Source organism: Lampris incognitus, chromosome 14 (genome assembly GCF_029633865.1).
Source record: "Lampris incognitus isolate fLamInc1 chromosome 14, fLamInc1.hap2, whole genome shotgun sequence".
NCBI classification, from domain to species: domain Eukaryota; kingdom Metazoa; phylum Chordata; class Actinopteri; order Lampriformes; family Lampridae; genus Lampris; species Lampris incognitus.
This window is the reverse complement of record NC_079224.1, coordinates 47,816,245-47,829,117: the sequence shown is the minus strand read 5'-3', so window position 1 is coordinate 47,829,117 and position 12,873 is coordinate 47,816,245. Positions and strand designations below refer to the sequence as shown.

At 48.3% G+C, this 12,873-nt stretch overlaps 1 protein-coding gene across 1 annotated transcript in view; it reads left to right on the top strand.

Moving 5' to 3' along the window:
- The first annotated feature begins 1,617 nt into the window (after window positions 1-1,617).
- The window catches only part of dhx9 (DEAH (Asp-Glu-Ala-His) box helicase 9), a 50,080-nt gene continuing 38,824 nt past the window's right edge, over window positions 1,618-12,873 (top strand). The window contains exons 1-3 of the mRNA XM_056292872.1: window positions 1,618-1,724; window positions 11,194-11,348; window positions 11,662-11,802. Coding sequence (XP_056148847.1) covers window positions 11,238-11,348; window positions 11,662-11,802 — 252 coding nt within the window. The 5' untranslated portion in view covers window positions 1,618-1,724; window positions 11,194-11,237. The remainder of the gene's footprint in view (window positions 1,725-11,193; window positions 11,349-11,661; window positions 11,803-12,873) is intronic.

Genomic DNA, 12,873 nt, shown 5'->3' with positions numbered 1-12,873 from the left:
CAAAGCCTTTTATGTTGTATTTATGTTCAGCTACGCTGCAAGAGGGCCCGTGTGAACTTCAGATGAAAACAACAGCTTGTGTTATATTTCATTTAATTTTAAACAACTTTGCTGTCAAGTGTGTAAATTAACATAGTTAGCATTTATGCTGTATTTAATTTAATGTTGAACAGGGCACCTTTATTCTATTTTTTAAAATAAATTATGCTTTAACGTGATGATTGCCAAGTTCTTCGATCATAACATTATTAGAACTCCTAAAATACGCTGCTGGTAAAGGAAGACGCGTGTGCTCGAGCCAGCTGAAGACACGCGACACATGCACTTGTGTGCGCATGCTCAGGATGGCACCACCTCCGCCTTAATGTGCGCCAGGAGACACCCTGGATATGATGTCTGCGGATGGCATTGTGATCTGTAGCGAGAGTAGGGTGCAGGTGGAGGAGAGCCTGGAGAGGTGGAGGTATGCACTGGAGAGAAGAGGGATGAAAGTCAGTAGGAGCAAGACAGAATACCTATGTGTGAGTGAGAGGGAGGACAGTGGAATGGTGAGGATGCAAGGAGAGGAGGTGATGAAGGCGTATGAGTTTAAATACTTGGGGTCAACTGTCCAAAGTAACGGGGAGTGCAGTAGAGAGGTGAAGAAGAGAGTGCAGGCAGGGTGGAGTGGGTGGAGAAGAGTGTCAGGAGTGATGTGTGACAGAAGGGTATCAGCAAGAGTTAAAGGGAAGGTTTACAAGATGGTAGTGAGACCAGCTGTGTTGTGTGGTTTGGAGACAGTGGTGCTGATGAAAAGACAGGAGCTGGAGCTGGAGGTGGCAGAGATGAAGACGATAAGATTTTCACTGGGAGTGATGAAGAAGGACAAGATTAGGAACGAGGATATTAGAGGGACCGCTCAGGTTGGACGGTTTGGAGACAAAGCAAGAGAGACAAGATGGAGATGGTTTGGACATGTGTGGAGGAGAGATGCTGGGTATACTGGGAGAAGGATGCTGAATATGGAGCTGCCAGGGAAGAGGAGAAGAGGAAGGCCAAGGAGGAGGTTTATGGAGGTGGTGAGGGAGGACATGCAGGTGGCTGGTGTGACAGAGGAAGACGCAGAAGACAGGAAGAGATGGAAACGGATGATCCGCTGTGGCGCCCCCTAACGGGAGCAGCCGAAAGTAGTAGTAGTAGTAGTAGTGTTAGTAGTAATAGTAGTAGTGGTAGTAGTAGTAGTAGTAGTAGTGGTAGTAGTGGTAGTAGTAGTAGTAGTAGTAGTAGTAGTGGTAGTAGTGTTAGTAGTAGTAGTAGTAGTAGTAGTGGTAGTAGTGGTAGTAGTAGTAGTAGTAGTAGTAGTGGTAGTAGTGGTAGTAGTAGTAGCGGTTGATGTGTGTTCTTGTAGTTTGGGGTGTGTTGTTGTCTTTGTGCTGTACTGCTGTGGGCTGGGAAAAGTATATTTCGTTTAATTTCATGTACACAAGTGCATGAAATGAAGTCCTGAAGATACTGTGAGTCCCTCCCCCCCCCTGAAATCCTGGTCTACTCTCCAGTCCAGTTGGTGGCGGTATTTGTTTTTCAACCGCCAATAAACGTGAAGAAGACGCGAGCCGCTCAAGAGGAAGCAGCGGGGCCACCGTCCGGTCCGTACCGGAAACCCAGTTGTTTGAGGGGTTCGTTGTTCGCTAACCGGCGTCAAAAGCAGCAGAATTGTGTGCAGGGACGTCGTGACACCTATTGGGGTAGGGGTTCAGACATCAGTGTTATGATCGTTGCTGTTTGTATAACGGTGTTTGTGAAGTCTTCGGTTGTTTCTCCGTGTGTCGGGTCATTCTGAAGCTAACCCGGGCAGCCGGTAAGCTAGCTGAGCTGTGAACCGGCGATAACGAGAAAGGGAAGAAAGCCGCGTTGTTTTGTCTTTGTGGGTCACCGTGACGGTTGTGTTGTGCACCAAGCCTCGCTCAAGCGGCCCCCCTCCTCCTCCTCCTCCTCCTCCTCCTCACGCCGAGTAACGTGGCGCTGTGCCAGAAGGAGAAACCTGGCGGACCACGTCAACGCGCTGCGGACCGGGACCCCGGGCTACACAAGCAGACCTGACTTGACGTACTGACCGAATGAAAGAGGCTCCGGGAGCGCGCCCCGACCTCCTGGCCGCACTCCCGGAGCGCTTGGTATGAAATGGCCGCCCCGCGTCACAGTCTGAGCGGTACTCGAACCCCGAGCCGCTGTGTGTATTCGCGCCTTGCTCGGAGCACGCACGGCCCGTACAGCAGCCCCGCATGTCACCTCGGTGGTCTTCTGTTACTCCGGGATCCGCTGACGTAGGCGGCGGTTCTGGACCGGTCTGAAGGGTATTAGTACGTGTGTCACCCGGCTGTGGGGGACCTCACGCTGTCGGTCGTCCTGCCAGCGGGGTAACGTGTCGGGCTGCACACCGGGAAGTAACGGTACTGTGGCGAATTCGGGGGGGGGGGCAACGCAACGCAACCACAGGAGCTGCCGCGGCCGGGAAGCGAACCCGCATCGCCCGCACCGCAGGAGGCGTCGCTGACCGCTAGACTAAAGGGTCAGACCGGCCAGCCAGTGGCCAGCGTGTCTACTTATCCATGCACGTCACAGTATTTAAATCCCGTATTCGGACAACCTGTGCTGTGGGGTAGCGCGTCAGACGGCGCCATATTGGACCTCGCTGGTCCTCCCCGGGGGGGGGGGGCGGGACGGCGGAGCTTAGTTGACTGAGCCGCGGAGCTGCCGGGAAGCCTCGTTCACTGCCCGGCCCCGGGCAGACGCACCACGCTGCCTATCTGTGTTTTGTTTTAATAACACGGCAGAGTGATGAGGGAGGACAGGGTTAGGGACCAGTACCAGCACATTAGAGGGACAGCTCAGGTTGGACGGTCTGGAGACAAAGCAAGAGAGACAAGATGGAGATGGTTTGGACATGTGTGGAGGAGAGATGCTGGGTATACTGGGAGAAGGATGCTGAATATGGAGCTGCCAGGGAAGAGGAGAAGAGGAAGGCCAAAGAGGAGGTTTATGGAGGTGGTGAGGGAAGACATGCAGGTGGCTGGTGTGACAGAGGAAGATGCTGAGGACAGGAAGAGATGGAAACGGATGATCCGCTGTGGCGCCCCCTAACGGGAGCAGCCAGAAGTAGTAGTAGTAGTACTAGCAGCAGTTGTAGTAGTAGTAGTAGTAGTAGTAGTAGAAGTAGTAGTGGTAGTAGTAAAAATAAAAAGTCAGTGCGGTGAGTTGTATGACAGTTGGACTCTAAGGAAGGAGAAAAGGACTTTGTACCGATTGGCCAGACAGAGGTGTACTGTTACACGAGATTTAGTAGAATTTAACACAGCACAAATACTGTGCAAAGCAATAAACAATCCACTAACCAAGTAATATACAAAAAATATTCTCAGATAGGGGGAAAAATAATCTGAGAGGGAAATTAAACTTCACGAAATTGGGTTGGTACATCTGTGAAGAGCGTGGGCATTTCAATCTGTGGGGTGAACTTGTGGAACAGTGTGAGCATGGAACTCAAACACAGTACAAACACTACACAGTTCAAGAAGACGTACACAGGACTGATTATCAAGAGATATAGAGACGATAAGAGCTGTTTTAACTGTATTTAGCTCCAAACATTTATGTATTTATTTATTTTGTTTGTCTTTCTGTGACAGCGAGTGGATAGTTGGGTTGTACGTAGCATTGAGCTCTGTTTATTCTTGGTACATGACACTAGGATGTGTTCTGTCTCACCTGTTTATGATGTGTTTTTCCCCCCTCCTATTGTTCCCAGTAGGTGAGTTTTATATTGTGCAGCACAACTTGCATTGAATGTGAACTACGCAGTACAGTGGAAATTGAGTGAGTAGGTGAGAAAGGGTAAAAAAAACAAGTGTGTACTTCCTCCTTTTCCAACATGTAACAAATAATCTGATGCATACGGAGAGTTGATGTTTTGAGTTTGACGTGTGGATTTATCAGTTCAGATTATTAGCAATGGTTTATCTGTATGTTATATCCTGCCTATTTACGTGTTAGAAATAAATCATCATTCATATCATATGTAAATGATAGTCTCACAGTCGGTTGTGCAGCTTTTACTCTTGACTCGTCATGTTACAACTGACTTTACGACAGATACTGTTATCAGTACATCTCCCCCCTCAATGAAGACAACACACAACAGACGGCTTATCATAGGAACACAACACTAACAAGCATATAGAAACACAAGTAGTGTAAACTACACCTTTCAAAACATTGGCCGGTAAATTATGAACACTTCCCACACCCAGGAGTCAATTAGCTGTTCATAGTCTTTTCAGTCCAACTACAGGTCCAGTTTAACCACAGGCTTTCTGGGTCACTGACCTGCGCAGTTGAACGGGACGCTGACCCTCCTTAGGTGTGTCCATTACAGCCATGTCAAGTCAAGTCAGTTTTATTTGTATAGCCCAGTATCACAAATTACAAATTTGCCTCAAGGGGCTTGACAGCAACACAACATCCTGTTCTTAACCCTCACATCGGACAAGGAACAACTCCCTAAAAACCTTTAACAGGGAGAAAAAATAGGAAGACACCTCGGGGAGAGCAACGGATGAGGGATCTCTCTCCCAAGATGGACAACGTGCAATGGATGTCGGCACCACACAGAACCACTGTCACATTGTCACTATTGTGTCCTTTGTCATTTTGTGCCATTGCTCTGATCTCGTCGTCATTCAGTCTGCTGTCCCTTATCAGGTCATCCTCTCTGTCCACCTGTGGTTGGAATGACTCTGGTTTTCAAAGATGCTTCATGCTTTCTCTGTCATGACACTGTATGACCTGGGGGCGACCTGTTGCAGAATGATGGCTCTTTTCTACATGACCTAGGACCTTATATGCAAACTACGTCCTTCTCCTGGAGAGGCACAAGAGCAGTGGCTGTGCGACCATGACATGTCTTTTGTTTCCGCTTTAGTCTTCTGGCTTTGTCTGCCCACACCTCATCCCTGTGTTCAGGCATGCGTGAGCCATGACTGGCCACCATGACTGGCCAGTCGAGTACAGATCTTGCGACCCAGCAGTAGCTCGGCTGGAGACTTGCCACTTTCCAGCGGGGCTGGCCTGTATGACATCAACACCAGGTACGGGGTCAGTGTTGCTATGTCCTGCTTTCTTTTCACAATCTGTGCCCCCTTCTCTGCTTTGCCATTGGTCTGATGATAAAGAGGACTGGAGGTGACACGGTTGAACTCATATTCTGAAGCAAACGCCTGAAACTCATAACTGGCATAGGGATGGCCATTATCAGAAACCAGTTAAGAGGGATACCCTGCCTGGAAAAGATTGGCTTCACTTGAGTTATCACTGCTCTTGATGTGGTACTGGACAAGAGATATGTTTCCGGATAATAGGAACAGTAATCTTCAACTAACAAATAGTCTTTGCCCTCATAGTGCGTTATCCTACCTTTTCCCAAGGCTGTGACGGGAGCGCTGTGGTAATGAGAGGGGTTCCTTTGTTTGCTTATCGTGATACTCCTGACATGTAGCACACTCACTGGTCAGCTGGTTGATATCAGAGTTCATGTTTGGCCAGTATCCAAACAGCATCTGGATGTGGGCCACTTCAGGCAATAATGCAGCACTGATGGTCTTCTTCTGGCCCTGACAAAATGGATGTGAGCCTGAAGTGGCCCACATGTAATATAGCAGATATGACCCAAATATGTCAAATCACATGTGGGCCTTTTGTGGCAAAGATGCGGTGCTCTGGCCAACATGTAGTCTGGATGTGACTCTGAAGCGGCCTGTGTGGTAAATGGTGAATATGGCCTAAATATCACAAAACAAATATGGGCCACCTTTGGCAAATATGTGGCACATGCGGCATTGCTGTGGCTTGGTTCTGACCCAGATCTGAAAAACGGGAGCGGACCACCCAAGTGCCATTATTCCACGCGGTATGTGGGCCGGGTGAAGTGTCGGGTGTGGGGCGGGTCCGGGCCACAGCAACTTTGCTATCTGGGTAGAGAGCATCATGCGCTCTTCTTTTTGACTTTTCTGCACCCAGGTGCCCTTCGTGTGTCCTGGTGAGCATTTCTCGTCACATAGATGTGGGTGCCACAATCCTGTCGCACTTCAGCAGAAGTCCGTCCACCACAGAGAGCTCTGACCGAATGTGATAATGTTGTTTACACGAGCCCTTCTTCCATCCCTCACAGATTTCTCTTCACTTTCTTCAGGACAGGGTCCATTGATGTCTCTGGCTATCTTTGATAGCTGTTCCTGTGTGGCGAGCAACGCAGCATAGACCACATCCACATGAAGAGCCACATGCTCTTCTGACTCATGGTGTGTGACACATGGTGCAGCACTGGAAAGTGTATCTGCTATGAACAGTTGTGTTCCTGTCACATACGTGAGCTCATAATCATAACCCTGCGGTCTCATCATTCGGTGCTGTGTCCAGGGCGACATGTCACACAGTTTTGTTTTTTTTTGTTTTTTTTTTGCAGTCTCAAGCACTGACTTGAGGTCTGTTTCTAGGATAACGTTAGGAAGTCCATAGGTGTATGACATTTTTCCCACCCAAAAGCCAAACTAAGGCACTCCTTTTTGATTTGTGCGTATCTGTACTCCGTAGCCATCGTGGAGCGTGACACATATGCCACTGGTTGCCGTGCTCCCTCATCTTCCTGCAGAAGGACAGCCCCTAAACCTTCCTTCGATGCATCTGTAGACACCTTTACTCTCTTCTTGGGGCAGGAAAACTTCAGTAGGGGTTCACTTGTTAGAACATGTAGCAGCCCCTTCCGTTTTGTCCCATGTTCATGTCCCCGTTGGAACGTTGTCTCTTGGTGTAATAGCTTTCTTAGATTTGCAGTTTTCACTGCTAAATTTGGTAGGAATTTTCCCAAACACTTAACTATACCAAGGGCCCACTGCACCTCTTTCCTGTCCATTGGTTTTTCCATGTCGTATATGGGCTTTACTTTTGCCTTGTCTGGTTGGACCCCTTCCGTGGAGATCTTGTCCCCGATGAACTTGATCTCGCTGACACTGAACTGACATTTGTCTCTGTTGAGCTTGAGTCCATATTTCTACTATATTCTCCTGAGTGTTTCCTCCAGTCTGGTGTCATGCTCCTTCTGAGAAGAGCCCCGTACGACCAGATCGCCCACATACACCTGCACACCCTCCAGACCCTCAATAATTTGCTCCATTGTGCAGTGAAAGATTTCGGGGGCGGAGCTAATTCCAAAGGGTAAACGCTGACGTGAGTACCTGCCGAATGGGGTGTTTAAAGTGCACAGCTTAGAGCTCTCTTCATCAATCTTCAGCTGCCAGAATCCATGTGAGGCATCCATCTTGGAAAAGTACTTCGCTTCTGTCATTTCGCTGATTATTTCCTCTCTTTTTGGAATCTGGTAGTGTTCTCTTTTGATATTAGCATTAAGATCTTTCGGATCCATACAAACACGCAATTTATCATTTTTCTTTTGAGTTGAAACGGACCGTGGCATTTAACCAGTCAGTGGGCTCTTCAGCCTTCTTTATGACACCAGGGCCCTCTATGCGGTCTAGTTCTGCATTTGGTCTTTCACGGAGAGCCACTGGAATTCTTCTGGGTGCGTGAATCACAAGTTGTGTATCCTTTCTCAGTTTGATGGAGTATGTAAAGGCCATTGCTCCAATCACCTGAAATACATCTGCATATTGGTGTATTATAGCATCATGAGTCAGGTTTGCACTGTTTTGGGGGGCACGCTACACATATGCCATTTCGTTGTTGGTATAGACTTGTTTTACTAAGCCCATATCCACACATGCCTCGTCCCCCAGCAGCGACTCATGTCCATCGGGTACAACAAACATCAGTTGGTGAATAGAATCCCCCCCCCCCCATTTGAATTTTGGCTACCTATCCCACTCTTACGAGCCGTCCCGGTCTGTGCTCCACTCCCTCTGCCAATCCGGGGAGGGCTGCGGACTACCACATGTCTCCTCTGATACATGTGGCATCGCCAGCTGCTTCTTCTCACCTGACAGTGAGGAGTTTCACCAGGGGGATGTAGCACGTGGGAGGATCACACTGTTCCCCCTGCCCCCTGAACAGGTGCCCCGACCGACCAGAGGAGGTGTTGATGCAGCGACCAGGACACATACTCACATCCGGCTTCCCACCCGCAGACATGGCCAATTGTGTCTGTAGGGACGCCCGACCAAGCCGGAGGTAACACGGGGATTTGAATTGGTGATCCCCGTGTTGGTAGGCAACGGAATAGACCGCCACGTCACCCGGACGCCCGTGAATGGGATTCTTACCCTTAACCTTTTAGCCTACATGTTCCCTTTGTCTCAATGTTTTGTCCATTATGTACCTTCAAAGCCACTGTCTTATTTTGTATTTTGGGAATCGGCCGTAGTAAATTGTCCCTAGGTGTGACTGTGTGTGTGTCAGCCTGGCGGCTTCTCCAGGGTGTCTCCCTGCCTGCTGTCCAGTGACTGCTAGGATAGGCTCCACCATCCCCTTGACCCTGAAGCGGTTTGGATGATGAATGGACTTTGAGATTCCGTACATCACTCCAGTGTATTAGGTCTGCCTTAGCCCCTGTGTCCATTTTAAAAGGAATTATGGTGTCATTTACCAGCAAAGGAGCTATCTCAGCTTCACTCTGTAGTCCTACAGTATGCACTTCATTTGCTTCATCTCTGACCTGATTTGACTCACGGCACCGTTCCACTAAACGATGCCTCTTCTGTCTCAGTAGCATGGACTGTCTTCCTGGTTTTGTCCTTCCAAAAGCACATCTTGGCAACGTGATTTCTGCCTTTACATTTTGCACAGTTCTTCTTTCCGTACGCCAGACACTGCTGGGCTACATGTCTATTACCGCACCGTCTGCAGTCGTAAGGCGTTCCTGGGATCCACCCGCCCTCTTGTGTCCTTTTAGTTTATAACGTCCACAGACATGTTTTCCAGTCCCAGCGTGCTTGCGCCCATGACTGTGGTGCTCCTCCCGCCGAATGTTTTCGTGTGCATAGCAGGAAGTTCCCTCGCTTGACAAAGTTTCACGGCATCATCCGATGTTGGGTCACTGCCCCTAAGCATTTGTTTCTCACAACCTCTTGTTGAATATTCCAGAAACAGCTTGATCACGTATCATTGAGTCCTTGAGTGGTCCAAAGTTGCACGTTTGCGCTTTTGTTTTCAAGTCCGTCAAAAAAGCATCAAAGGGTGCGTCCAGGTAGCGTAGCAGTCTATCCCGTTGCCTACCAACACAGGGCTCGCCGGTTCAAATCCCCGTGTTATCTCCGGCTTGGTCGGACGTCGCCACAGACACAATTGGCCATGTCTGCGGGTGGGAAGCTGGATGTGGGTATGTGTCCTGGTTGTTGCACTAGCGCCTCCTCTAGTTGGTCGGGGGCGCTTGTTCGAGGCGGGGGGAACTGGGAGGAATAGCGTGATCCTCCCACGTGCTACGTCCCCCTGGTGAAACTCCTCACTGTCGGGTGAAAAGAAGCAGCTGGTGACTCCACATGTATAAGAGGAGACGTGGTAGTCTGCAGCCCTCCCCGGATCGGCAGAGGGGGTGGAGCAGAGACCGGGACAGCGCGGAAGAGTGGGGTAATTGGATGGGTACAATTGGGGAGAAAAAGGGGGGAAAATAAAAAAAAACATCGAAGAATTCTCCCTGTTTTTGCACATGGGAGCGAAACACAAATCTCTCATAGATTTAATTTTTCCGAGGCGTGCAGTATTCATTGAAAAAGTTCAAGCACCTTATCCAGATCATTTTTATCATCACCAGCTTCAAACGTGACTGTATCATACACCTCGATAGCCTTCAGGCCAGCCACTGTTGGCAACAAAGCCACTTTGCGTGCTCCAGAGTTAGTCGAGGCGCCTACTGCTGTGATGCAGAGAAGAAAACGTTGCTTGAATGCATGCCAGCTTTCGTCCACATTTCCTTCTAGTTGCAGATTACCAGGTTTTATTCCCTAAATCGTAGCAGTATGTCCTTATCGTGCATTCTCTAAATCCTGGTACCATGCAATATGTCAATTATAGTCTCACAATCGGTTGTACGGCTTTTACTCTCTCATCATGTTACAACTCAATTTATGACAGCCGTCAATCTGACCTCTTTACGACAGCCGTCAATCTGACCGACCTCTTTACGACAGCTACTGTTGTCAGGACAAGGGGCTGAGCTGGGAAGGATGTGCCGCAGGTTGGGGTGAGGAAGGGTAGAAATGAAAATGTGCTGACAACGGAGGAGAGTGTGTTGAGAAGGTGGAAGGCGTACTTTGATGGGCTGATGAATGAAGAAAATGAGAGAGAGAACATTGGATTATGTCTCTATGCATGCTCAATAATCCAAGAAAGTTGAATCACTTCATCTGGACACAGTTTGAGAGAAACGTTTCATCACTCATCTAAGGGCCCTGACACACCAGGCCGACGGTCGGCCAAGATCGGGCTGTTGGTGAGCGTCTGTGATCCTAGTTTTTGCAATGTGTCCCACACCGTCAGCTCTAGTTGGACCCCTGTCGGCAGCTTTTCAGCTAGCGGAGCCCATTGGTGAGAGAGATCACTCTGGTTGGCTGTTCAGCTTAGCGAATCAGTGCTAAGTACTACTTTTTGGCCCAGACGGCAGGCGACGTGAGGCAACGCAACAATTGGCCTTCGTCGCCGCTAGTTGGTGTGTCTGGGCCCTAAGTGACCTCTTCCGTGTAAACTGACTGCAGGTTTCCCACCCTTATAAACAATACAGTGACATAACAACCGAAACCAACAACCAGTTTCATATGCAAATAGGTGTGACCATTAACTAGAGTTTCAATGGGCATGTGTAGTATTCACAGAGGATTTGGGAAGTGATTCGGCTTTCTTTGAAACGTTAGATGATGTGGGGATAGTGAATCGGGAAGTGCGGTGGATTAGCAAGGATGAAGTGAGGGCAGCTCACGAAGGCTCGCTTCTCAAATCATTTGATTGGACAATGGAGAAAAAAGGCAACTGATGTTGAGTTCGTTGAGCTGAATTGTTTTTGACTCGAGGCATTCAGGGCGCTCCTGTAAAAAAGCGAGGCACTCGGTAACGCAAAAGCAGCGAGCATAAAGCTTCGCTCATTAAAAAAAAAATGGCAAAAAGCTGCCCTAGGTTGCTAAAACGTGTTCTGTTTGAGCCTGTATTTTCTGTTTTAAGATCATCAGAGGGGTATACGGAGGAGGAGGACCTCCCACTCCACGATGGCAGACATCAAGAATTTCCTGTATGCTTGGTGTGGGAAGAAGAAGCTGACCCCAAGCTATGACATCCGGGCTGCAGGAAACAAGAACAGGCAGAAGTTTCTGTGTGAGGTGAGTTTTACCTGCTGGTGAACCCTCGGTGTATTTCTAAATTTATGCTCCCCATTTTGTCTGCTGAGAAATGCATTAAATAAACACAAGTCTTTTTCCCAAAAGTGCTATGGATAGAATGATTCTATAATCATAGTTATTTTTGTGTTCTCTGCTAAGGTCATACAGCTTTTACTAAATGGTGGTTTTTATTTATATTTTGCATAGTTTCGCATTTTTAAATGCGTCTAAAATGAATTGGATTTGATGTTGGCCTGAAACCTCCTGATTATTTTCCAAATGTATTTCCGACTTCGCGCTCTCCTCCACTCAGGTCCGTATTGAGGGATTTAATTATATTGGAATGGGAAACTCCACGAACAAGAAGGATGCCCAGTCCAATGCAGCTCGAGACTTTGTCAACTACCTGGTCCGTGTCGGTGAGATGAACGCCGCGGAGGTGCCGGCTCTAGGGGTCAGAAATATCTCTTATCTTACTAAAAAATGCAACTTGATTGATTGATTGATGTTTGTCTTTCCATGAAATAATCAGTCCGTCAGTCATGTACCTGGGGGGGGGGTTGCAGAGGGCAGGGGTCAGGAGTTGAATTTGGGGTCCCTTTTACGGTGCTACTTCATCAGAGAACACGTATATATTAATTTACATCCAATGGAAAGAGAGAATGTTGCCTGTGCCAGGATCAGACTACACGAATTCAGGCCAGTTTTGACACGATTTTGTTGTCACGGACAAATTTCCAGCGTCGGGCCAGATTATGAATGACGAACTGGCATCTTTACCCCATGTAGTGTGACATAATCAGAGAACAGTGATGTGGTGTCTGGGAAGCCCCACGACATCCCGACGAAAAGTCGAGTATGTGAGAATTTTTTTGTATTTTCCTGCATAGTCTGACAACTCCTACAACGTGTTCCTTGATGGTGACCAATAGGATGACCGCGTGCTCTCTGGTCAGGTGGAACAACGAAACAGAGAAAAGGTTTGTTGAGCTGTGGCAACAATACCCCTGCAGGCATTTTTGACATTTCCTCGAGGGAGTACCATGACAGGGTCAAAGATAAATGTTGGCGAGAAATAGCGGAGGCACTTCAGCAACCCGGTCAATAGCTCGTTAATCTATGCTAGATTATCATTCCCCAGTAGCACTAGCCGCAACAGCGTCCACAATCGGTTTTTCTTTCTTCTAGCAACACAAGACCGCCAGCCTCGCATATAGTGTTTCTGTGGCCATGATTGACAATTTCTTGACCCTCCTCCACGACGACCTATGAACTTGCGCAAGCTCGTGAAAGGCAGCATACGATGTGACGTGATGTGATCCCGTGGGCCGTAGCTCGAGCAACGGCACGCACAAACGCAGCGGCTTTGCACTCCTCTTACTGGCGCTTCTTATTCCTGAAGGTCAGGAATCAGGAACACTTTATTTGTCATTTCACTTTATGCACTTGAAATGTGAACAAAAGCAGTACAGCTTAAAAGACAAAAACGCATCCAAAAACTACAAGAACGCACATATCCAAACTA